Below are 21367 nucleotides of genomic sequence, written 5' to 3'. Positions count from 1 at the left end.
CCCGGAAAGTCCCCGCGCCGCCGCCGCCGCCGCCTGGGCCTCAGTTTCCCCCGCGGTCCGAGGATGGAGACGGCGCCGTGGCCGCTGCTGCTCCTGGCGCTGGCGTCGCCGTGGGCGCCGCGCGTGCGCGGTGAGAGCGCGGGGGGGGGGCGGTGACGTCACGGACGGGGAGGGCGGGGCCGGGGGGGAAAAATCCGAAATTTTTAAAAAACTTCGGAATTTTTAAAAATAAAAAAAAAAAATTCGATTTTTTTTTTTTTGGATTCTGCGAGGAATTCTGGGAAATCTCGCGGGGTTTGGGTCGCGGGAGCCGCGGGGAGCCCGGGCGGGGGGAGGGGAATTTTCCCCCGGAAAAAACACGAAAATTTAGAAAATTAATTAATTCAGTTTTCTAAGTTTTCCAAAATAAAAGTCACGGAATTAAAATTATTGTTTTTTTTTTTTTTATTCAAAAAATCCGGGTTCGCGGCGCGGATCCGGGTTTTTTCTTTTCTTTTTTTCCCGCGCGGGTCGGGGCGGGAAACAAAGGAGCCGGAAAAAAGAAATTTTTAATTTAATTAAAAATAATTAGATTAAACTTAATTGAAAATCAAATTAATCTCGCCGCCGCGGGAGGGATTTTTTCTTCTAAATCACGAGAGTTTTTGGAAAATTCGGCGAAATTTAAACGACGAACGCGGGCGGGGCTGCGCGGGCGCGGAAACCGGCGGGATCCGGTCTGGTCCGGTCCGGGGCGGGGGGCGGGGCGGGGCCGGGCGGGGAGAAATAAAATAAATCCGGAAAAAATTAAATTAAATTTCTTTTTAAAATCCCAAATTTAAAAAAAAAAATAAAAATAAAAGTCTTTTTTTTTTTTCTGGAAGGAGAAACCGTGGGGCTTTTATGCTGAAGGGGCGGCCGGGCGGCGCCGGGGTTGGAACCGGCGGATCCGGTTCGGGGCGGATTCCGAGGCCGGGGCGTGGGCGGCTTCGCTGCCGCCGCCGTGGGGGAAACTGAGTCACGAGCGGGGGAGCGGGGGGGGGGCGGGGTGCTGGGTGCTGAGTCCCCCGGGCCGCGGTGATGGACAGGCGGGGGCCGCTGACGTCGCGCGACCCCTGACCCCGCGACCCCTGACCCCCCCCCCCCCCGCAGGTGACGACGGCGACTTTGACCTCGCGGACGCCTTGGACCCCGGTGAGTGCGGCGCTGGGTGCTGGGTGCTGAGTACTCGGGGTGCTGGGTACTCAGTGCTCTGTGCTCAGTGCTTAGTGTTCAGTGCTCTCCTTTCTCGTTGCTGTGTGCTTGGTGCTGAGTACTCAGTGCCCTGGGTGCTGGGGGCTAAGTACTCCCAGTGTTCAGTACTCAGTGCTCTGTACCCTGGGTGCTCAGTGCTGGGTCCTCAGTGCTTGGTGCCCTGGGTGCTCAGTGCTTGGTGCTCCGTGCTTGGTGCTCGGTGCCAGTACCCTGGGGTGCTCGGTGCTAAGTCCTCCTTTTTTCCAGATCCAACTCCGAAGCCCAGCGGGGGTGAGTGATGCCGTCAGGGGACCCCAGGGGATGAGGGTGCTGAATGCTCAGTCCCCCCGCCCCATGGGTGCTGCACTGAGTTTTCCCATCCTGTGGGTGCTGTGCTGAGTTTTCCCATCCTGTGGGTGCTGTGCTGAGTTCTCCTTCCCCAGGTCTCTACCCGAAGCTCCCAGTGGACCCGCCGCCCTCGGACCCACACGGAGGAGGTAAAGTCATGGGTGCTGCACTGAGTCCTTCTCCCTTCCCCCAGGTGCTTCACTAAGTCCTTCCTGGTGGTGTGCTGAGTCCTCCCTGGTACTGCGCTGAGTCCCCATCCCAGGTGGTGTGCTCACTCTTCCTGCCCCGTGGGTGCTGTGCTAAGTTCTTCCCAGGTGCTCTCCTGGGTCCCTTGGGTGCCATGTTGTGTTCTCTCCTCTCAGTGGTGCTGTTCTGGGTCCTCCAGATGCTGTGCTGAGTCTTCCTGACTTGTGGGTGCTATGCTGAGTCCCCCAGGTGCTGCACTGAGTTCTCCCTGAGTGCTGCGCTGAGTCGTCCCAGGGGCTTCACTGACTCCTTTGGGTGTTGCGCTGAGTTTTCCCCAGGTGCTGGTCTGAGTACTCTTCGGTGATGGGTACTGTGGTGAGTCCTCCTCGAGTTCTATGCTGAATCCCGTTGCCCCGGGTGCTGCACTGAGTCCCCCTCCACAGACGTTCAGGCCCCGTCCACAGCCCAGTGTGCTAAGTACTTCGTGCTCAGTACTCCGTGCTCGGTGCTTGGTGCTCGGTGCTCAGTGCTTGGTGCTCAGTGCTTGGTGCTCGGTGCTCAGTGCCCCATGTGCTCAGTACTTGGTGCTCGGTGCTCAGTGCCCCATGTGCTCAGTGCTTGGTGCTCAGTGTCCCAGGTGCTCAGTTCTCAGTGCTTGGTACTCAGTGAACTCGGTGCTCAGTGCTTAGTGCTTCGTACTTAGTGCTTGGTGCTCAGTGCTCGGAGCCCAGTTCTTGGTGTGCTTGGTGCTCAGTGCTTGGTGCTCAGTGCTTGGTGTTCCGTGCTCAGTCCTTGATTCTCGGTGATCAGTGCCCCAGGTGCTCAGGACTCAGTGCTTGGTGCTCAGTACTAAATGCTTGGTGCTTGGTGCTCAGTGTTTGGTGCTCGGTGCCCTAGTTGCTTGGTGCTCAGGGCTCAGTGCTTGGTACTCAGAGATCAGTGCTTGGTGCCTAGTGCCCTAGGTGCTCAGTGCTTGGTGCTCAGTACACTGGGTGCTTGATGCTAAGTCCTCTTTTCTTCCCTATTCGACCTCAAAGCCCAGCGGGGGTGGTTGATGTCATCTGGCGCCCGGGAGGGTTAGGGTGCTGAATGCTCAGTCTCCCTCGGGTGCTTTGCTGAGTTTTTTCTCCCCATGGGTGCTGTGCTGAGTTCTCCTTCCCCAGGTCTTTACCCGAAGCTCCCAGTGGACCCGCTGCCCTCGGACCCACATGGTGGAGGTAAAGTCATGGGTGCTTTGCTGAGTCCTCCCTTACCCCAGGTGCTGTGCAGAGTACCCCGGGTGATACACTGATTTCTCCCTGAGTACTGGGCTGAGTCCTCTTGGGTGCTAGGTGCTGCACTAAGTCCCCTGGGTGCTGCATTGAGTTCTCCCTTCCCCCAAGTGTTGCGCTAAGTTCTTCCGGGTGCTTTGGTGAGTCCTCCCTGGTGTTGTGCTGAATCACCCGGGTGCTGGGTGCTGCACTTAGTCATAATCCCAGGTGGTGTGCTCACCCTTTCTGCCTCGTGGGTGCTGTGCTTAGTTCTCCCCAGTTGCTCTGCTGGGTCCCCTGCTGGGTGCTGTGTTTAGTCCTCCCCTCTCAGTGGTGCTGTGCTGAGTCCTCCGGATGCTGTGCGGAGTCTTCCTGACTCATGGGTGCTGTGCTGAGTCCACTTTGGTGCTGTGTGCTGTGCTGAGTCTCCCAGGTGCTTCGCTGAGTCTTCTGGGTGCTGCAGTGAGTTCTCCTGGGGTGCTGGATGCTGCACTGAGTCTCCTGGGTGCTGCGCTGAGTCCCCCTCCACATATCTACCCCCTCGCTCAGGCCCCACCCACAGCCCAGCGTGCTCATTGCTTGATCCTCAGTGCTTGATCCTCGGTGCTTGGTGCTCAGTACTCGGTGCCCCAGGTGCTTAGTGCTCAGTGCTCGGTGTTCAGTACACAGGGTGCTGGGTGCTCAGTGCTCGGTGCTCAGTACTCGGGGTGCTCGGTGCTCCAGGTGTTCAGTGTTCGGTGCTAAGTGCTTGGTGCTCAGTACACTGGGTGCTCGATGCTAAGTCTTCTTTTCTTCCAAATTCAACCTCGAAGCCCAGCGGGGGTGGGTGATGCTGTTCTGGGACCCCTGGGGGGTGAGGGTGTTGAATGCTCAGTCCCCCTCGGGTGCTATGCTAATTTTTTCCTCCCTGTGGGTGCTGCGCTGAGTCCTCCCTTCTTCCAGGTGCTGTGCTGAGTACCCCGGGTGCTACACTGATTTCTCCCTGAGTACTGTGCTGGGTCCTTTTGGTTGCTGCACTGAATTCCCTGGGTGCTGCGTTGAGGCCTCCCTTCCCCCAGGTGCTGCGCTAAGTTCTTCCAGGTGCTTTGCTGAGTCCTTCCTGGTACTATGCTGAATCACCCGGGTGCTGGGTGCTGCGTTCCCATCCCAGGTGCTGTGCTCAGTCTTCCTGCCCCATGGGTGCTGCGCTGAGTCCTCCCCGGGTGCTGCGCTAAGTCCTCTCTCCCCCGCAGGCGTCTACCCCCCGCCCAGGCCCCGCCCACAGCCAAGGCCCCGCCCCCAGCCCAGCGACACCAACGGCTTCGGAGGTGAGGTCGCATCACGTATGCAAATGTATTCAAATCGCATGAGAGGTCATGCAAATGCAGAGGCAGTTTCTCCCCTGGACAGCAGCGCGCATGCAAATGCATTCAAATTTATGCAAATGACACAAAAACCTATCCAGATCTCCGGCTGCTCGTTATTCATACATGCAAATATATTCAAATTTATTCAGCGAGCATGCAAATGACCTCACGGGGCTGCTGCTGTGTGCCAGGTGGGGGCGGGGCAAATTATTCACACATGCAGATTTATGCAAATATAGGACCAGTGGGAATCAAGGTGCAGAGGCCTCGGTTCTTGCTGCTTAATATTCACATATGCAAATTTATTCAGGGGGAGCACTTCCTGTCCATTCTCCCCCCCCCTCCCCGGTCGGCACTCACTTGGAATGCTGGGAATTGTAGTCTGAGATACCCACTTCCTGTCTCTGCTACAAAGGACTGTGGGACATGTAGTTCTGTCATCTGCTAGGGTCACTTCCGGTCACGGACACAAAGGGCTGTGGGAAATGTAGTCTCAGGCGGCCACGTCCGGCCACTGCAGCACAGCCCCCTGGGAAATGTAGTCCCACAGAGCCCTCTCCAAACGCAAACGCAGGGCATTCTGGGAAATGTAGTCCCGGCCCCGCCCCCTCATTCCCTTTTTCCTCCCCGACAGGAAGTGGAAGCAATGACGGCTACGGTGGCCACGACACCCACGGTGAGAACGGGGCACCCAGGGGCGGGGGCGGGACTTCCTTTGCCCCACCCTATCCATCCGTCACGCGCCCGCCCCGCCCCTTCCCGCCGTGACTCGGTTTCCCCCCTCCGCAGGCGGCCACGGCCCGACGACCTACGATGGAGCACAGGGTGAGCGTGCGACCCCGCGGGGACCCCCGCACCAAGGTCACTCATCCGGGTCGCAGGTCGTGACCCCTGACCCCCATCTCCCCCCCCACAGGAAACACCGTCGCGCGCATTGTCTCCCCGATCGTCTCGGTCGTCGTGGTGGCGCTCGTGGGCGCCGGCGTCAGCTACTTCCGTTCCGGGCAGCGGCGGGGGTGCCTGAGGCGCAGTGGTGAGCCCGCCCCTTCCTGTCTCCCTGGCCCCGCCCCTTCCGTTCCCTCACCCGTCACTCATCTCCTTTTATTTGTTTCCCTTGCTCTTTATCTGTGAAGGACCCAGGGTGGGAAAGCAGGAAGTGAGGGGCGGGGCTTCTTAAACAGGCCTGGGGCGGGACTTCCTGTTCTCTCTCCTCCCGCGCAGACCCCGAGACCATCTGACGGCTTCGTCCTCGGCGACGACGCAGGACTGGCGGTGACGTCACCTGACCCCGTGACCCCCGGGCCTTCTGGCCAGAGTGTGAATAAATGATGGGCGCGTCCACTAAATCACTCATTCGTTCCTGCGAACTCCGTTCTCCCTGACTCAGTTCCCCCCAAACCCCTTGGACCCTGACGCTGGTCCCCCACTTCCTGTCCTCGGCCCCGCCCTTTCCTCCCTCCGTCGCCCTCACGAACCATGTTGCTGCCATATTTGTTCCTGGAAAAAAAAAAGGTTTTATTGCGCGACCTCCCGGCCAGGGGTCAACAGGAAGCGACCCGGAAGTAAACAGGAAGTGGACCGAAAGCGGCACAAAAACGTGGGCAGAGCCTGAGTCTCGGAAGCGGGGAGGGGGGAGGGGCGGTGCTCAGTCCACGCGCACGGCCACGGCCCTGGTGACGCCGCCCGGCGCCCAGCAGCGGTAAAGCCCGGCATCCCCGGGCGCGAGCGGCCAGAGCGCGAGCCACCCACGCGGGTCCACGCGGGCGCGGGGCGACGACGTCGCCGGCGTGAGTGACGTCACCCGCGTGCCGTCCGGCAGCTGCCACGTCACGGGCGACGCCGTCCCCGCCGCGCCCCTGCAGGCCACGCGGACGCTGCTCCCCACGCGGGCGGAGATCACGGGGAACGTGGCGGCGTCGGCCACGCGCCACGGGGGGTCGGGAGTCACGGCGAGGCGCACGGCCACGCGGTATTTCCCGTACGTGGACCCGGATGCGAACCCGGAGGGGGCGGGGTCTGCGCCGGCGAGGACGTGGACGGTGAAGGCCGCAGAAGCGTCGCCCGCCAGGCAGGCGTAGTCGCCGGCGTCGCGCTCGGTCACGGGGGCCACGGAGAGGGAGCCGTCGGGCGCCACGGACACGCGGGGGTCGGGGCTGTGGGGACAGGAAGTGGGGGGTCAGGGAACCAGGAAGTGACCTGGGGAAGTAGGAAGTAAGTAAACCAACAGGAAGTGCTCACCCCGCGAACCGGTCCAGCAGCCTCCGCGACGGCAGCCGCCACACCACGTGTGGCGCCGGGAACCCCACGGCCTCGCAGCGCAGGCGCAGCCGACTCCCCCGGCGCACGTGGACGAGCGGCCTCCTCGCGGGTGACGTCGCCGACGACGTCATCAAGGCCACCGCGGGGTCACGCGACGTCACGTGGTAGAGGCCGCGGGACGCTGGCGGCGCCGGGGGCCCCAGGTGCGCGTGGATCCGCGGCGGACGGAAGTGCGGGGTCAGAGGGATCCCCGGGGCTGGGGGCAGGGGCGGGGTTGACCTCTCCGTGACCCCCGCGCGGGGGAGGCTGAAGCGGAAGGAGGGCGGGGCCTGGGGGGGGGGCGGTGGGAACTCGGCCACTTCTGGTCTCACGGGAAGCGGACGCGGGCGCAATGATGTCACCTGGACGGCAGGGAGAGGGGGCGGGGTCACGGTTGCTGCGGCGACAAGAACTTCCTGTTGCGGCGTCTGCGATGATGTCGCCTCCTCGTCGGACCGCGAGGTCTCCACCTTCAGCGCAGGGGGCGGGGCCAGACCGGGAACTGCCGCGGGAGGGGGCGGGGCCTCGGCAGAACCGGAGGCGGAGAGGGCGTCGGGGAGGGGACGGGCGGGGTGGGCGATGACATCACCGGCACCAGTGATGACGTCATCCGCTGACTTTGAGGTGACGTCACCAGTGACATCATCCGAGGCAGAAGCGGTGACATCGCCGGTGTCCGGCGTCGCGGGGGTCTCCGTGGTGACGCCATCGCTTGTGATGTCACTCCAGTCGCTAACGTCGCCCGTGGTTTCCTTGGGCAAGGCGGTGAGGGTGCCGGGTGCGAGGTCAGCCACGAGGTCGGGGGTCATGAACGTGTGGATGACATCATCAGTCCCGACCTTGGGCATCGTGTCAGGTTCTGGCTCAGTCATGATGTCATCGGCCGTGGCATCCGTGACATCATCCGTGGAGGCGGCGACGTCGTCGGTCGAGATCCCGGCCACGGCGTCGTCAGTGAAGACAGTGATGTCATCGGTCGCGGTCTGGGCCGTGACGCCATCCTCCGTCCCCCTGATGATGTCATCCGTCGCGGTTTTGGTCACGGCGTCGTTTAAAGAAAACGCGGTGACGTCGGCGAAAGCCCCCGTGGCGCTGCCAAGCATCGGGCTCGTAACAGGAAGTGACGTCACCGACCAGGCATGATGGACAGGGGAGGAGGTGGAGACCCCGCCCCCCGCGGTCACGACCTCCAGTTCCCGTGAGCTCGCGGTCGTGCGCCTCCTACCCGACTTCCTGCCTGACTTGCGCCGCGGCGACGACACTTCCGGGGGCGGGGACTCGGGAACAGGAAGCTGCAGCTGCGCCGGACCAGTTGTGGGGGGTGGGGCTTGGCGGCCCCGGTTTCGCGCCCGATTCCGGCCGCGCCGGTCCCGCGGGGTTGCGGTGACATCACTGATGGGCGAGGCCTGGGTCCCCCATGTGGTTCCCCACCCGGAAGTGGGGGGGTCGGAGGTCGTCGGCAGCGGGATTCCCCACGGCCACTTCCGCCTCCGGCTCCCCTTCCGGCTCGGCGGGAAGGCGCCAACCGTCCGGAACCGGAATTCCCCGCCCCGCGGCCGCTGCTCCGAGGACCCGGATGCGCTGGACGCTGGCCACAGCTGGAAGTCGCCGCCCGCGGAGGAACCCGAGTTCGAACCCGGCTGGAATCGCAACGCGGGAGCAGGAGGCGGGGCCGGGATGACGTCACGGAGGCCGGGGAACATTAGGGGCGGGGCCTCCACGGACTCCTCCTCCTCCTCCGTCTCTGCCGCCTCCTCCTCCTCGGCGCAGGGGGCGGAGACGTTGGCGACCGTGGTGTTGATGATGTCATGGGTCCTGTTGACGATGTCACTGGCGTTGATGACATCAGCGCAGTTGATGATGTCATAGGAGGCATTGGCGCAGCCTCCTCCGGTGCGGTTAGCGACATCAGAAGCGTTGGCGATGTCGGCGCCACCGATGACATCATCACGGGAGACGGTGATGTCACCTTTCTGGATGATGTCATTGGCGCCGATGACATCAGCGGCGTCAGTGACGAGAAGTAGGGCTTCACCGCCGATTTCCGCGTCCGTTTCCGCGGCGACCACGGGGGCGGGGGAGGGGAAGCCGCCGGGAGTGGGCGTGGCCTCTGTAGCATCACCTCCAGCACGTGGGAGGTTCCGGCCCTGGACCCGGGCGAGGACGCGGGCGTCGGTCACGTGCACGCGGCGGCCGCGCCTCCCTTCCCGTCCCGCGGGGGCTCCAGGTTCCGCGACAAGCTTCCACGGTTGCCCCGGCGACGGTCCGAGCGACGTCACTTCCGGCGTCGCCGCCGTCGATTTTCGGCGCTTGGCCGCCGACTTCCGGTTCTGCCTCTCCCCGGTTCCCGGCGCCAACTTCCTGCTTCCAGTCCGCGAAGACCGGTTCCCGCCAGTCCTGTCCCCGTCTCCTTCGTCCGCGGCCCTCAGTTCCGCTCCCGCCGTCGTCCGATTCCCGTCCCCAGGCCCCGCCCCCGAGGCCTCCTCCGCGGCGCCGCCCGTGACGTCAGCGCCGGCGTCATCCCCACGCGCCCCGGCCGCGTCCACCGCGACCTCCACCGTGAAGGCGGCGCTGCCGGCCTGGTTGACAGCGACGCACCGGAAGCGCCCGGAGTCCCCGCCCCGCAGCGGCGTCAGTTCCAGAGTCCCGTTCCCGTCCACGACGGCGCCGCCTGATGACGCGTTCTCCCCGCGACGCAGCAGCCGCCCGCCCGGAAGCTCCCAGGCCAGGGAGGCGGCAGTCGCGGCCCCGGAAACGGCGCAGGGCAGGGTCAGCACGGCGCCCGGCGTCGCCCTCAGCATCGCCGCGTCATCGTCCCGCGACGGCCCGGAGCGCGATGTCACCACCAGGCGCCTCGTCGCCCGGTCCTGCGCGGCTCCCACGCTCACGGCGCACACGTAGCGGCCGGCGTCATCCGTCCTCGCCGCGCGGAGGAGCAGGGAACCGTCGCCGAGGACGGTGACGTCAGGGCGCGGCGGCGACCGCGGTTTCCGCCTCTGCCCGGCGACGGGCACGGCTGTGCCGACGTCATGGACGCGCGACCCGCGACTCCGCTTCCTTTTCAGGTCGTCGCCTTGCGCCCGCGCCTCGACGTCATCCGCCGGAGCCGCCACCAGGGTCCCGGTCGCCACGGCGCCGTCCGGAAGCCGCCACGTGACCGAGGCCGTCGCGGACGCGGTGACATCACAGGGCAGGCGGACGTCCTCCCCCTCCCGGGCGATGACGCCGCCGGCATCCGGATCCGAGGCGATGGCGACCCAGGGGGTGGCGTCACCGTCCGCGTCACCCATGACATCATCGGCGTCGCCCGGCAACGTCCGCGACAGCCGCGCCTCGTACGTCACCAGGACGCGCCGGGCCGTCGTGCGCTTCCTGTCCAGGCGCAGGCGGAAGAGGCGGGGCGCGAGGAGCCACGCCCACTCGGGGGGCGTGGTCAGGTTGACGCGAAGCCCGGTGTAGTAGAGCGCGTCCGCGTCGTCCGGGTCCTGGGCGTAGCGGGCGGTGATGTCGTCCTTCCCGCCGTTCCCGGTGTTGTTACTTCCGGGTTCCGGGTCGGCCGCCGCCAGCGCCGCGCTGACCTCGCCGTAGTACGCCAGCAGCCGCCACGTCCGCTCGTAGTCGCCGTCCCGCGTCGCCGCGCAGGCCAGGTCCAGCGTCACCGCCGCCTCCACCACGAGCCCCGCCCCTCCCGCTTCCGGGTCGGCGGCGCTCACGTCCGTGACCCGCGGAGGCCCCGCCGCTCTGGGGTCGCACGCCAGCGTCACGCGGGTCCCGTGCGCGTCCGCCATTTCCAATCCGATGACGTCGTCACCAGGGCCGCCAAGGGCGATGATGTCATCGCCATCGTCATCGACTTCCCGGTCGCGAGTTCCGTTCTTCCGCAGCGGCGAGTGCAGCGCGGGGGAGGCGCAGGTGACATCGGCGGCCCCGAGGTCGCGCAGGTCGCGGTTCCGGAAGTGGGCGGGGCTGGCGCACACGGGACAGGAAGTCCCGCCCTCGGCGTCCTTGTCCTTCCGGCAGCGCAGTGCGGCTGGAAAAAGAGGCGGGGTTGAGTGACTGACTCCGCCCCCTCTTACCTGGCCCCGCCCCCTCCGTGCAGTCCCCGCCCCCTGACCTCTGACCCCCGCCGTCCAGGCTCCGACCCAGCCCGCGCGCGCGCAGTCGCAGGCCCAGGGGTTCCCGTGCAGCGCCAGCGTCTCCAGCAGCGGCGCCGCGGGGAGCAGCGCGGGGGGCAGCGACGTGAGCGCGTTCCCCGCCAGCGACAGGTGGCGCAGCGTGGACACGCGGAAGGGGCCCCGCCCCCGCCCCCGGCCCGCGGGGAGGTCGAAGGTCGCCAGCCCGCCCGGCGGCAGTGAGGCCAGCGCGTTGCCCTCCAGCGTCAGCAGCCGCAGCGACGTCAGCCCCAGCAGCGCGTCCGCGTCCAGCGCCGCCAGGCGGTTGTGGTCCAGGTGCAGCCGCGTCAGCGCCCGCGCCCCACGCAGGGCCCCGGCCGTCAGCGCGCGCAGGCGGTTGTAGCTCAGCTTCAGGACCTGCGGTGGGGGGCGGGGGGGGGGCGAGGTCATCGGGACACCCGGGTGATGTCACAGACAAAGCGCGACAGGGCGGGGAGGGAGAGATGACGTCATAGAAGAGGGGCGGCGATGATGTCATCAACGCCGACAGCGGCGACATCGTCAGCACCCCAGCTATGACGTCAGCAGCAGGCAGGGCAGAGGGGCCGATGACCTCACCTATGACCTCACCGTGCATGACGTCATATCTGTGCGGCACGAACGTCTCCCCCTCCCCCCCCCGTCGATGACGTCGTTTTCCTGGACCCCCCTCCCCATGGCACCGTGGATGACATCACGGGACTAAAGACCCGATGATGTCATCCACCAGTTCCTCCCAGTGACATCGTTGACCATCGGGGAGGGTGACGTCATCGCGAGGGGGAGGGAGGTGTGATGTCACAAAGTGTGACTTGATAGGGGGAGGGGCGACTACCCGGAAGACAGACGCGACCCCGCTAAGGTCCACGGCGCCACGGGTGGGCGATGACATCACTGACGGGAGATGATGTCACTGATGGCGCCAATGACATCACTGACGGGCGGCGACGTCGCCGGCGGGCCCCACCCACCTGCAGGGCGCCGAGGTCGCGCAGGGCGCCGTCCTGGATCTCCTCGATCTCGTTCCCGTGCAGGAGGAGGAGGCGGAGCCGCGAGAGCCCGGCCAGGGCGGAGGCCGGGAGTGACGTCATCGCGTTGTACCTGGCGGGAGGAGGGGGCGGGAAGTGCCCCGGGTGACTGACAGGTCGGGAGGCGGAGGTAGGACAGGAAGTGCCTCGGGTGACGGACGGACAGCAAGGGGGCGGCGGGAGGAAGTGGGACCGGAGGCCCCGCCCACTCACCCCAGGTTGACCCTCTCGACCCCGCGCCAGACCCCGGCGGGAAACGACGCCAGCGACCGGAAGGTGCAGTGGACCTCGACGGGGGCGTAGCAGGCGCAGCGGGCGGGACAGGGCGGGACTTCCTGTCCCGCTGCTCGGACTTCCGCGACTTCCGCATCCGGGGCGCCCGGGAGCAGCAGGAGGAGGAGGAGCAGCGCGGGGAGGCTGCGCCAGCAAGGCATCCTGGGAGGGGGCGGAGCCGACGCACCCGTCAATCACCGCCCTCTTTGGATGACATCGTGGGCTGGTGATTGACAGCTACCAATGACATCATCGCACTCCCAGTGATTGGCAGCTGGCAGTGACGTCACCGCTCTCCCCAGCATTGACTGCCGGCCCCGCCCCCGAGGATGACGTCGCCGCCGCTTTGACAGGAGGCCCCGCCCCCTTTCCGTTTTCTTTTCCTCTTGGGTTTTTTTTTTTTTTTCCGGTTTTTTCCCCCTTAATTTTGGGGAAAATTTGGGTCCTTTTCCAATTTTCCCGTCGGCCCCCGCGGCGGCGGCGCCGCCGCCCCCACCCCCACCCAGGTTTTTTTAATTTAAATTCCAGGGTGAGTTTTCCGCTGACGCCGCGGGTTTTTTTTTTTTCCCCTCGCTGAGCAAGGGAGAAAGATTTGTCCCTGGTTTTTTTTTTTGTTTTGGTTTTTGTGTTTCTTTCTAAATTATCCGGATTTTTCCCGGAATTATCCGGATTTTTTTCCAAAATTATTCGGATTTTTCATGAAATTATTCAGATTTTTTTCCTGAAATTATCCGGATTTTTTTTCAAAAACTTTCTTTTCAAAAATTTTCCGTGTATTTAAGTGTTTTTGATTTTTGGGCGGGCTTTTTAAAATAATTTTTCAGTTTTCCCCCGAATTTTTAAAGTTTTTGTCTCCTCAGCCGCCGCTGCAGCCCCAGCTGCCGGCGCCGTGACGTCAGCGGCCGGGAATTCCGCGGGAAAAAAAAAAAAAAAACTACCCGGGCCGGCGGCCAAAAAAAGAAACAAAAAACCCCAGAAAAATCCGGAAAAAAAAAAAAAAAACGGAAGAAAAACAGAAAAATCCGAAATAAATTTATTGAAAATTTGCGAATTTTGTTTTTTAAGAATTTGTTTGTTTTCCCCGATTTTCCCGCCGCGGCCCTGTGCTCAGCCCCGGGCGGCCCCGCGCGGAAAACCCCGGGCCGGGGAGGGGAGAGGAGGGGAGGGGGCTTCCCGCCCGCCGAGGCTCACGGGAAACCGAGACCCAGACCCGGCCCGCACTTGCGGTCATCCCCCTGCCTCCGACCGCGGGGAATGGGGGAAGGGAAACTGAAGCGCGCGGTGCACGCCGGGAACCCTGCGACCCCGCGACCCCCGCTCACCTGCGCACGCGCTCGCCCCGCATCCGGGGATTCCCCTCGCAGCCCCTGCGCCCCCGGCCCGGGAAGCCCCGCGCTTTGTACCCGCGGGCGGCCCCGCCCCTCCCCGCGTGACCGTGGGGTCTGCGACCACGTGACCCTGCCCCGCCCCTACCCCTGCGCCGGGAGCCGCGGGAAGGACTTAGCTCCCAGCACCTGGATTGACTCAGCTCACAGCACCCAGGGGACTCAGGTTCCAGCACACAAGGGAACTCAGCTCCCAGCACCCAAAGGGACCGAGCTCTCAGCACCCAGGAGAACTCAGCAACCAGCACCAGGGGGGAACACAGCTCACAGCACCCAGGGGAACGAGCTCTCAGCACCCGGGGGGACTCAGCTCTCAGCACCCAAAGGGACTGAGTTATTAGAACCCAGGGGGGACTTAGCTCCCAGCACCCAATGGGGGGGCTCAGCTCCCATTACCGAGCGGACTCAGCTCCCAGCACCAAACATGGGGACTCAACTCCTAGCACCCAGAGGAAAGTCAGCTCCAAGCACGAGGGGGAACTCAGCTTCCAGCACCCAACAGGAGGACTTGGCTCCCAGCACCCGGAGAATTGAGCGTCTGGAACACAGGGGGACCGAGTTCCCAGCACCCAAGGGGACTCAGCTCCCAGCACCCGGGGTGACTCAGGTCCCAGCATCCAGGTCTCAGTTCCCAGCACCGAAGGGGATTCAGCTCCCATCACCAGGGGGACTGAGTTATTAGAACCCCGGGAACTCAGCTTTCAGTACCTGGGGGGACTCAGCTCCCAGCACCCAGAGGAACTCAGCTCCCAGGACCCGGAGGGACTCAGCTCCCAGCACCAGAGGGAATCAGTTCCCAGCACCTGGGGGTCTGAGTTATTAGAACCCAAGGGACTCAGCTCCCAGCACCGAAGGGGACTCAGCTTCCAGCACCCAGGGGGACTCAGCTCCCATAACCAGGAAGGACTCAGCTCGCAGCACCCGGAGGGACTCAGCTCCCAGCACCCAAGAGGGAGACTGAGCTTCAAGCACCCATGGGGACTCAGCTCCTAGGACCTGGGGTAACTCAGCTCCCAGGACCCAGAGGGACTTAGCTCCCAGCACCAGAAGGACTGAGTTATTAGAACCCTGGGGACTCAGCTTTCAGCACCAGGGTGTACTCAGCTTCCAACACCCAGAGGGACTCAGCTGCGAGCACCCAGGGGAACTCAGCTGTGAGCACCCATGGGGTACTGAGCTCCCAGCACCCAGAAGGATTCAGCTCCCAGCACCCAGGAAGGACTCAGCTCGCAGCACACGGAGGGACTCAGCTTTCAGCACCTGGAGGGACTCAGCTCCCAGCACCCGAGAGGGAGACTGAGCTCCTAGGACCTGGGGGGACTCAGCTCCCAGCACCCAGGGGAACTCAACTCCCAGGACCCGGAGGGACTCAGCTCCCATCACCAGGGGGACCGAGTTATTAGAACCCCGGGGACTCAGCTTTCAGCACCAGGGTGGACTCAGCTCCCATAACCAGGAAGGACTCAGCTCGCAGCACCCGGAGGGACTCAGCTTTCAGCACCAGGGTGGACTCAGCTCCCATAACCAGGAAGGACTCAGCTCGCAGCACCCAGAGGGACTCAGCTCCCAGCATCCAGTGGGGACTCAGCTCCCAGCACCTAAGGTGACTGAGTTATTAGAACCCAAGGGACTCAGCTCCCAGCACCCGGGGGGACTCAGCTTTCAGCACCTGGAGGGGCTCAGCTCCCAGCACCCGAGAGGGAGACTGAGCTTCAAGCACCCATGGGGACTCAGCTCCCAGGACCCGGAGGGACTTAGCTCCCAGCACCAGAGTGACTGAGTTATTAGAACCCTGGGGACTCAGCTCCCAGCACCTGGGGGGACTCAGCTCCCAGCACCTGGGGGGACTCAGCTTCCAACACCCAGAGGGACTCAGCTGCGAGCACCCAGGGGGTACTCAGATCCCAGCACCCAATGGAGGGCATCAGCTCCCAGCACCCAGGGGGACTGAGCTCCCAGCACCCAGGTAGACTAAGCTCCCAGCAGCCGAGGGGTACTGAACTCCCAGCACCCAACGTAGGGACTCAGCTCCCAAATCGCATAAAAGAATGAAATAAAAAAATTTGAGTTAAATTAAAATTTAAAATTAATTTATTAATTAAAAAAATCAATTTAAAATTTTTTCAGAATTAAAACTTTTAAAACTTTCAAATTACGTCGCCTCTCCCCCGATTTTCTGCCTCGTTTCATTTGTTCGCTCGATTTCATTTCTTCACCAGGAATCAAACTCCGCCCTGACCGCAGCTGCTAAAAATAGCCCGGCGTGACGTCACCTGCCGTGTAAAACAATTCCCCGTTACCGTGTGTCACGCGTGTAAAATTCTCGTTTGTTCCGGGCCCCACGCGCGGGGGTCAAAACGAGAGGAAAAATAAAAAATTCAAAAAAGAGAGTGCGGACTTCGCACGCGTGTCCCGGTGTCACGCGTGTCGGACGACTTTCGGGGCCGTCGACAGCGCACGCGTGTGTCCTGAGCCGCACGGCGGGCGGGGTCTTCACAGGCAGCGGCGAGTGCGAGTCCTTCGCGTGTGGCGGACGTGCGCGGGGCAGCAGCCGTTGGCGCCAGGGTCGGAGTCGGGTGTGAAGTCGAAGACTTTCCAGAGGGCGGAGCCTGCGGGGGAAACACGCGTGAGACACGGGGCCTGGGACACGTGACGCGCGGGGGGTGGGGGACACACGTGGGACCTATCTCGCACCACGCTGCACCGACTTCACACACGCGCGTGACCTATTTAACACACCACGTGGGACCTATTTCACAGATGTGGGACGTATTTCATACACGCGGGACCTATCTCACACCGCGCGTGACCTATCTCACACCACACGGGACCTATCTCACACCCGCGCGGGACCTATCTCACACCACACGGGACCTATCTCACACCCGCGCGGGACCTATCTCACACCACACGGGACCTATCTCACACCCGCGCGGGACCTATCTCACACCCGCGCGGGACCTATCTCACACTCCCTGGGTCCCGTGACCCACGCGTGACCCCGCCTGCGCTCCCCCCTCCAGGAGGCCCACGGGCCCCTGCGCGAGCCCCTCGTAGGACTCGAACACGGAGCCCGAGACGCCGCCGCAGTCGGTCACCGGGAAGCCGCCGAAGGACTCGAACCCGTGGCGCCGCGGGGGGGGGGTGGGGTGGGGGTGGAAAACACGCGCGTCAGGGGCGGGGCTACGGCCGCGTGTCGTCGTGTGTCAATCGAGAGACACGTCCCGCCCCGCACGCGTGTCACGTGACCAGGGCCCCGCACCCACCCGCTTCTGCTGCAGCCACAGCTGCCAGTCACGGCATTGGGGGTGGGACTTCCGGGACCGGGTGATTGACAGCTTATACAGGAAGTCCCAGCTGTGCAGAGTGATTGGCAGTTGTTCCCGGAAGTCCCGCCCCTCCCGCCCTGCCGGCGGCGCCCGCCCCCTCGGGAATGATTGACAAGAGTGACCGGAAGTCCCCGCCCCCTGCCCGTGATTGACAGACGCGACTCAGACTCCGTTTTCCCAGAATCCCCTAGGCTTTATTGTAGCTGTGACGTGACTGACAGCTGGGGAGGGCGGGGCCTCAGGCCTCCGTCACGCGCGTCACTTCCGGGTCCTCGGGCGCCGCCGTCCACGTGACCTGCGGGAGGGAGGGGGCGGGGCCTTGGGGTCAAGGGGAGGAGGCCCCGCCCACCCCGCCCGCCTGTCACCGCGAGGCCCCGCCCCCTCACCGTCTCCGTTTCCTCCCCGGGCCCCGGATCCTTCACCCGCGGGATTGGAGGAAACAGCTTCGTCCTCAGGGGCCTGGGGACAGGAAGTGATGTCAGAAGCCCCGCCCCCACGACGGCACCCCACCCGGCCCCGCCCCCTATGACATCACCTCCGGCACAGCAGCAGCGTCGCCAGCGCTGCCAGCCCCGCCCCCAGCGCGGCGAGGGCGGCGGCCATGACGGTCACGCGATTCCCGGTCCCGGCGGGGGCGCAGTCTGCGGGGGTCGGGGGTCAGAGGGCGCTGACGTCACCGACGGAGACGGGGGATGACGGACAGGGGCGAGGGGCGGGGCCGGGTGGTGACGTCACGGTGGGCGGGGTCGGGATTTCCCCCACCCATAACAGGAAGTGACCCCTGACCCCCCCCCCCCGCCCTCGTTGCTGAAGGGAGGGGGCGGGGCCTCAGCAACGACATCGCTGGGGGTGGGAACGAAGTGTGATGACATCAGCAAACAGGAAGTGGCCCCCCCCAAACCATTCCGGGGATGGTGAAGGGGGCGGGGCCCTGGGGCGATGACATCATGGGGTCACGACGAGGTCACGGCTCACCCAGCCGCACCGGGCGGCTCCATTCGCTGAACCGCGGCGACGACGTCGGCTTCGCCCGGACCCGGAAGGAGGCGGAGCCGGGGATCAGGACCCGGAAGTGACTCTCGGACGTCTGCGGGGGACAGGGGGCGGGGCCTCTGACATCACCACGGGGACAAGCGGTGACATCATCGCACTGGCGGTGCGGAGGCCCCGCCCACCGCACTTACCTTCTCGATCTCGGGCTCCAAGCGCGAAGACTGTTGTGGGGGAGGGGACTCAGCACAGCACCCGGGGGAGGACTCAGCGCAGCACCCAGGGGAGAGGACTCAGGGCAGGCGAGAGGACTCAGCGCAGCACCCAGGGGAGAGGACTCAGCGCAGCACCCATCACCTTGTTGATCTGCAGCTGGTACTCGAACCCGCGGTGGAAGTGGCTCCGCATCTCCCAGCGCAGCTGCGCGGCCTCGGTCCCATTGCAGGCGGCGGTGAGTGCGGGCGGCGTCAGGACCTCTGTGCACACAGCGGGCGCTCACCCTCGCACACGCGTACACAGCAGGCGCTCACCCTCGCACACGCGTATACAGCAGGCGCTCACCCTTGCACACGCGTATACAGCAGGCGCTCACCCCTGCACACACTCGTACACAGTGGGCGCTCACCCTCGCACACGCGTACACAGCGGGCGCTCACCCTCGCACACTCGTACACAGCGGGCGCTCACCCCTGCACACACTCGTACACAGCGGGCGCTCACCCCCGCACACACCGGGCGCTCACCCGCGCGCTGCAGGTCCATGGAGACGTCGGTGCAGGAGGCCCCGCCCCCGCCGGTCACCGTCACGGTCACGTGGGTCGGCAGCGCCGCGACGCCGTCCACCCGGCAGCCCAGCCGCGCGCCCCGGGCGTCCGTGAGGTCGTAGTGCGCGCACTCGCGGTCCTGGTCCCGGCCGTGCCTGTGGGGGGGGGGGAGGGGTGACAGGAAGTGACGTCACTCGCGGCCCCTCGGCCCCGCCCACCCGGGAAGTCCCCGCCCACTCACGAAGCCCTCCGCCAGAACATCCGGTACTGAGCGTCCCGGGGCGCCGCGGGGCCCCGCCCCCAGCGACAGGTCATCACGTCCACGTCGTGCACCCAGCAGGTCAGGTTGGTGGCCGCCGAGGCGCGGTCGGGGTCTGCGGGAGGGGTCGGGGGTCAGGGGTCCAGGTCACAAGGTCAGGGGGCGGGGTCACGCACGGGAGAGGAGGACTCAGCACAGCACCAGGGAGGACTCAGCACAGCACCCGGGAGGACTCAGCACAGCACCCGGGAGGACTCAGCACAGCACCCAGGGGGACAGGGGCGTGGCATTTAAGGGTCGCGGGGTCAGAGGGCGGGGTCTCTGAAGTCACGAGGTCGCGGCGGGGTCACCTGACTCCGGGAACCGGATCCGGGCAGTCGAGCTGCGGTCTCGGTAGAGGGAGACGGAGAACTCGGTCACGTGACACAGCGACAGGGAGGTGAACGTGCAGTACGTGCGGTGGGCGGGGGCCTGCGGGCAGGGGGCGGGGCCGGAGGTCAGGGCGGCCGCGGACGCAGAGGACTCTGGGAAATGGAGTCTCACAGGGCCGGGACCCCCAGAGCTCACTTCCGGTTGCCACCGCAGAGCCCCATGGGAAATGTAGTCCCACAGCGCCAGGACAGAGGACCTCACTTCCGTTTGCTGTCAGAAAGCACTCTGGGAAATGTAGTCACGCACTACCAGGCCACAGAATCCCACTTCCTGCCACGGACGCACAGCATTCTGGGAAATGTGGTCCCACAAAGCAAGAACTGAGAAACCCACTTCCTGTTGCCGTAGCACAGCCCCCTGGGAAATGGAGTCCCACACGGCCGGGACCCCAGAGCCCACTTCCGGTCGCCACCGCAGGGCCCCCTGGGAAACGCAGTCCCGCCTAGGGATCTCAGGGCCCCACCCACTCACCCACTCCGGCGGCCCCGCCCCCTTCTGGCAGAGGACGTCACGGGGACCGGAAGTGACGTGGCCGTCCCACGACAGGCGCAGCTCGTTGGGCTCCAGGCGCAGGTTCTGGAAAAGCGGGGCTGGAGAGGGCGGGAACCATGAGACCCCCGGGTAGGGGTGACGTCATCGGGAACCGCCCCCAGGGGGACTCAGATCCCAGCACCCAGGGGGACTCAGCACCCGGAGAGGACTAAACTCCCAGCACCCAGGGAGGACTCAGCTCCCAGCACCCAGCGGGACTCAGCACCCGGAACCCAGGGGGAGACTCAGCTCTCAGCACCCGGGGGGGGGGGGGGACTCAGCTCCCAGACCCAGGGAGGACTCAGCACGCAGCACCTGGGGTTACTCAGCTCCCAGCACCCGTGGGGGACTAAACTCCCAGCACCCAGGGGGACTCAGCACCCGGAACCCGGAGGGGGACTCAGCTCCCAGCACCCGGGGGGAGGGGCGGCTCAGCTCCCACAAAGGGATGACGTCACCAGGAACTCCCAGCCCTGTGACGTCACCGGAGGCCCCGCCCCTCCCGGCGTGGCCCTTGACTGACAGCTAGGGAAGGGCGCGACGTCACCTACCCGGCTGTGACGTCAGCGCGCAGGCCAGGGGCGCCAGTGCCAGGAGCAACCGCAGGGCGGCCATGACCGGATCGGACCGGATGGGACCGGCGGGGGGGGGGGGGGAACGGGGGTCCTGCGGGGGGCGGGGCGCAGACCGGAAGCTGCGGTGGGGGCGCTAACTATGACGTCACCGCCGCGGCACGGGGAGGGGAACCGGAAGTCGCTCACCTCGTCCCCTCCTCCCCCCTACCGGCATTCCCACAATTCCCCACGGGAATCGGCGGCGGCGGCGGGAGGGTGCGCGATGACGTCACCGCCCCCTGGCGCCGCTCCGCACCTGACCGTGGGGGGTGAGGGCCGGGGTCGCGGGGTCGCAGGGGTCGCGGCCGCCGTCAGCTCTCGCGAGATCCGCTCCGCTCCCTCCCCGCGTGGCTCCCGGCGGCGACTGCGGGGACCCCGGGCGGGGCGGCCCGCGGGGTTGGGCAACTTCCGCGGCGGATGCGGGGCGCGCGGGGCATGCTGGGAGCGGCCGGGCGGGGGTCGGCGCCGGGGGTCGGGTGACGTCACCGGGGAGCGCGGGGCGCCGGGCCGACCGGGACTCGGTTTCCCCAACGTGCGCGGGCGAGCGCGGGGGTCACGGGGAGAGGGCGGGACTTCCGGGAGCCGAGGGGAGGGGGGCGGAGCCGAACGGAACCGAGGGGAGGGGGGCGGAGCCGAGGGGAGGGGCGGAGCCGAGCGGAGGGGGCGGAGCCGAGCGGAGGGGGGCGGTTCCGAACGGAGCCCAAGGCATCACAGCACCCAGGAGAACTCAGCCCAGCACCTTGAGACAGCCCAGCACCCGGGAGGACTCAGCACAGCACCTTGAGACACAGCCCAGCACCCGGGAGGACTCAGCACAGCACCTTGAGATACAACAAAAAAGCACCTGAGTACTCAGCCTAGCACCCAGGAGGACTAAGCCCAGCACCCAAAACAAAGGAGGACTCAGCAGAGCACCTGGAGACTCAACCTAGCACCTGGGAAGGCCCAGCCAAGGATCTAGCAAGACTCAG

The 21367-nt window shown here is 65.0% G+C and overlaps 3 protein-coding genes across 11 annotated transcripts in view; 1 reads left to right on the top strand and 2 right to left on the bottom strand.

The window, feature by feature from the left end:
• The first annotated feature begins 40 nt into the window (after positions 1–40).
• The window catches only part of LOC130869242 (glycoprotein Xg-like), a 31594-nt gene continuing 10267 nt past the window's right edge, over positions 41–21367 (top strand). The window contains exons 1-11 of one of the 9 annotated variants that reach the window (XM_057761248.1): positions 366–716; positions 1132–1173; positions 1480–1503; positions 1656–1709; positions 1923–2121; positions 4055–4146; positions 4229–4303; positions 4977–5018; positions 5132–5167; positions 5259–5375; positions 5564–5676. In XM_057761248.1, coding sequence (XP_057617231.1) covers positions 4104–4146; positions 4229–4303; positions 4977–5018; positions 5132–5167; positions 5259–5375; positions 5564–5580 — 330 coding nt within the window. In that variant the 5' untranslated portion in view covers positions 366–716; positions 1132–1173; positions 1480–1503; ... (1 more) ...; positions 1923–2121; positions 4055–4103 and the 3' untranslated portion in view covers positions 5581–5676. The other 8 variants (XM_057761247.1, XM_057761249.1, XM_057761250.1 and 5 more) reach the window with 8 other exon arrangements.
• Positions 5851–13479, bottom strand: LOC130869237 (matrix-remodeling-associated protein 5-like). The gene is made up of 6 exons (XM_057761236.1): positions 13415–13479; positions 12033–12254; positions 11763–11892; positions 10755–11169; positions 6581–10670; positions 5851–6495 (listed from the first exon to the last, which is right to left on the bottom strand). Exons 1-6 carry the CDS (start codon positions 13435–13437, stop codon positions 5988–5990), a joined length of 5388 nt encoding a protein of 1795 aa, XP_057617219.1. The 5' UTR covers positions 13438–13479; the 3' UTR covers positions 5851–5987.
• Positions 16972–20481, bottom strand: LOC130869240 (interleukin-3 receptor subunit alpha-like). The gene is made up of 11 exons (XM_057761245.1): positions 20334–20481; positions 19723–19841; positions 19170–19290; positions 18802–18934; positions 18540–18715; positions 18154–18272; positions 17991–18020; positions 17782–17893; positions 17342–17447; positions 17193–17265; positions 16972–17101 (listed from the first exon to the last, which is right to left on the bottom strand). The coding sequence occupies exons 1-11, from the start codon at positions 20395–20397 to the stop codon at positions 17045–17047; spliced, it is 1110 nt and encodes a 369-aa protein (XP_057617228.1). The 5' UTR covers positions 20398–20481; the 3' UTR covers positions 16972–17044.

Source organism: Chionomys nivalis, unplaced genomic scaffold (genome assembly GCF_950005125.1).
Source record: "Chionomys nivalis unplaced genomic scaffold, mChiNiv1.1 scaffold_109, whole genome shotgun sequence".
NCBI classification, from domain to species: Eukaryota; Metazoa; Chordata; class Mammalia; order Rodentia; family Cricetidae; genus Chionomys; species Chionomys nivalis.
This window is presented reverse-complemented; position numbering and strand designations above follow the sequence as displayed.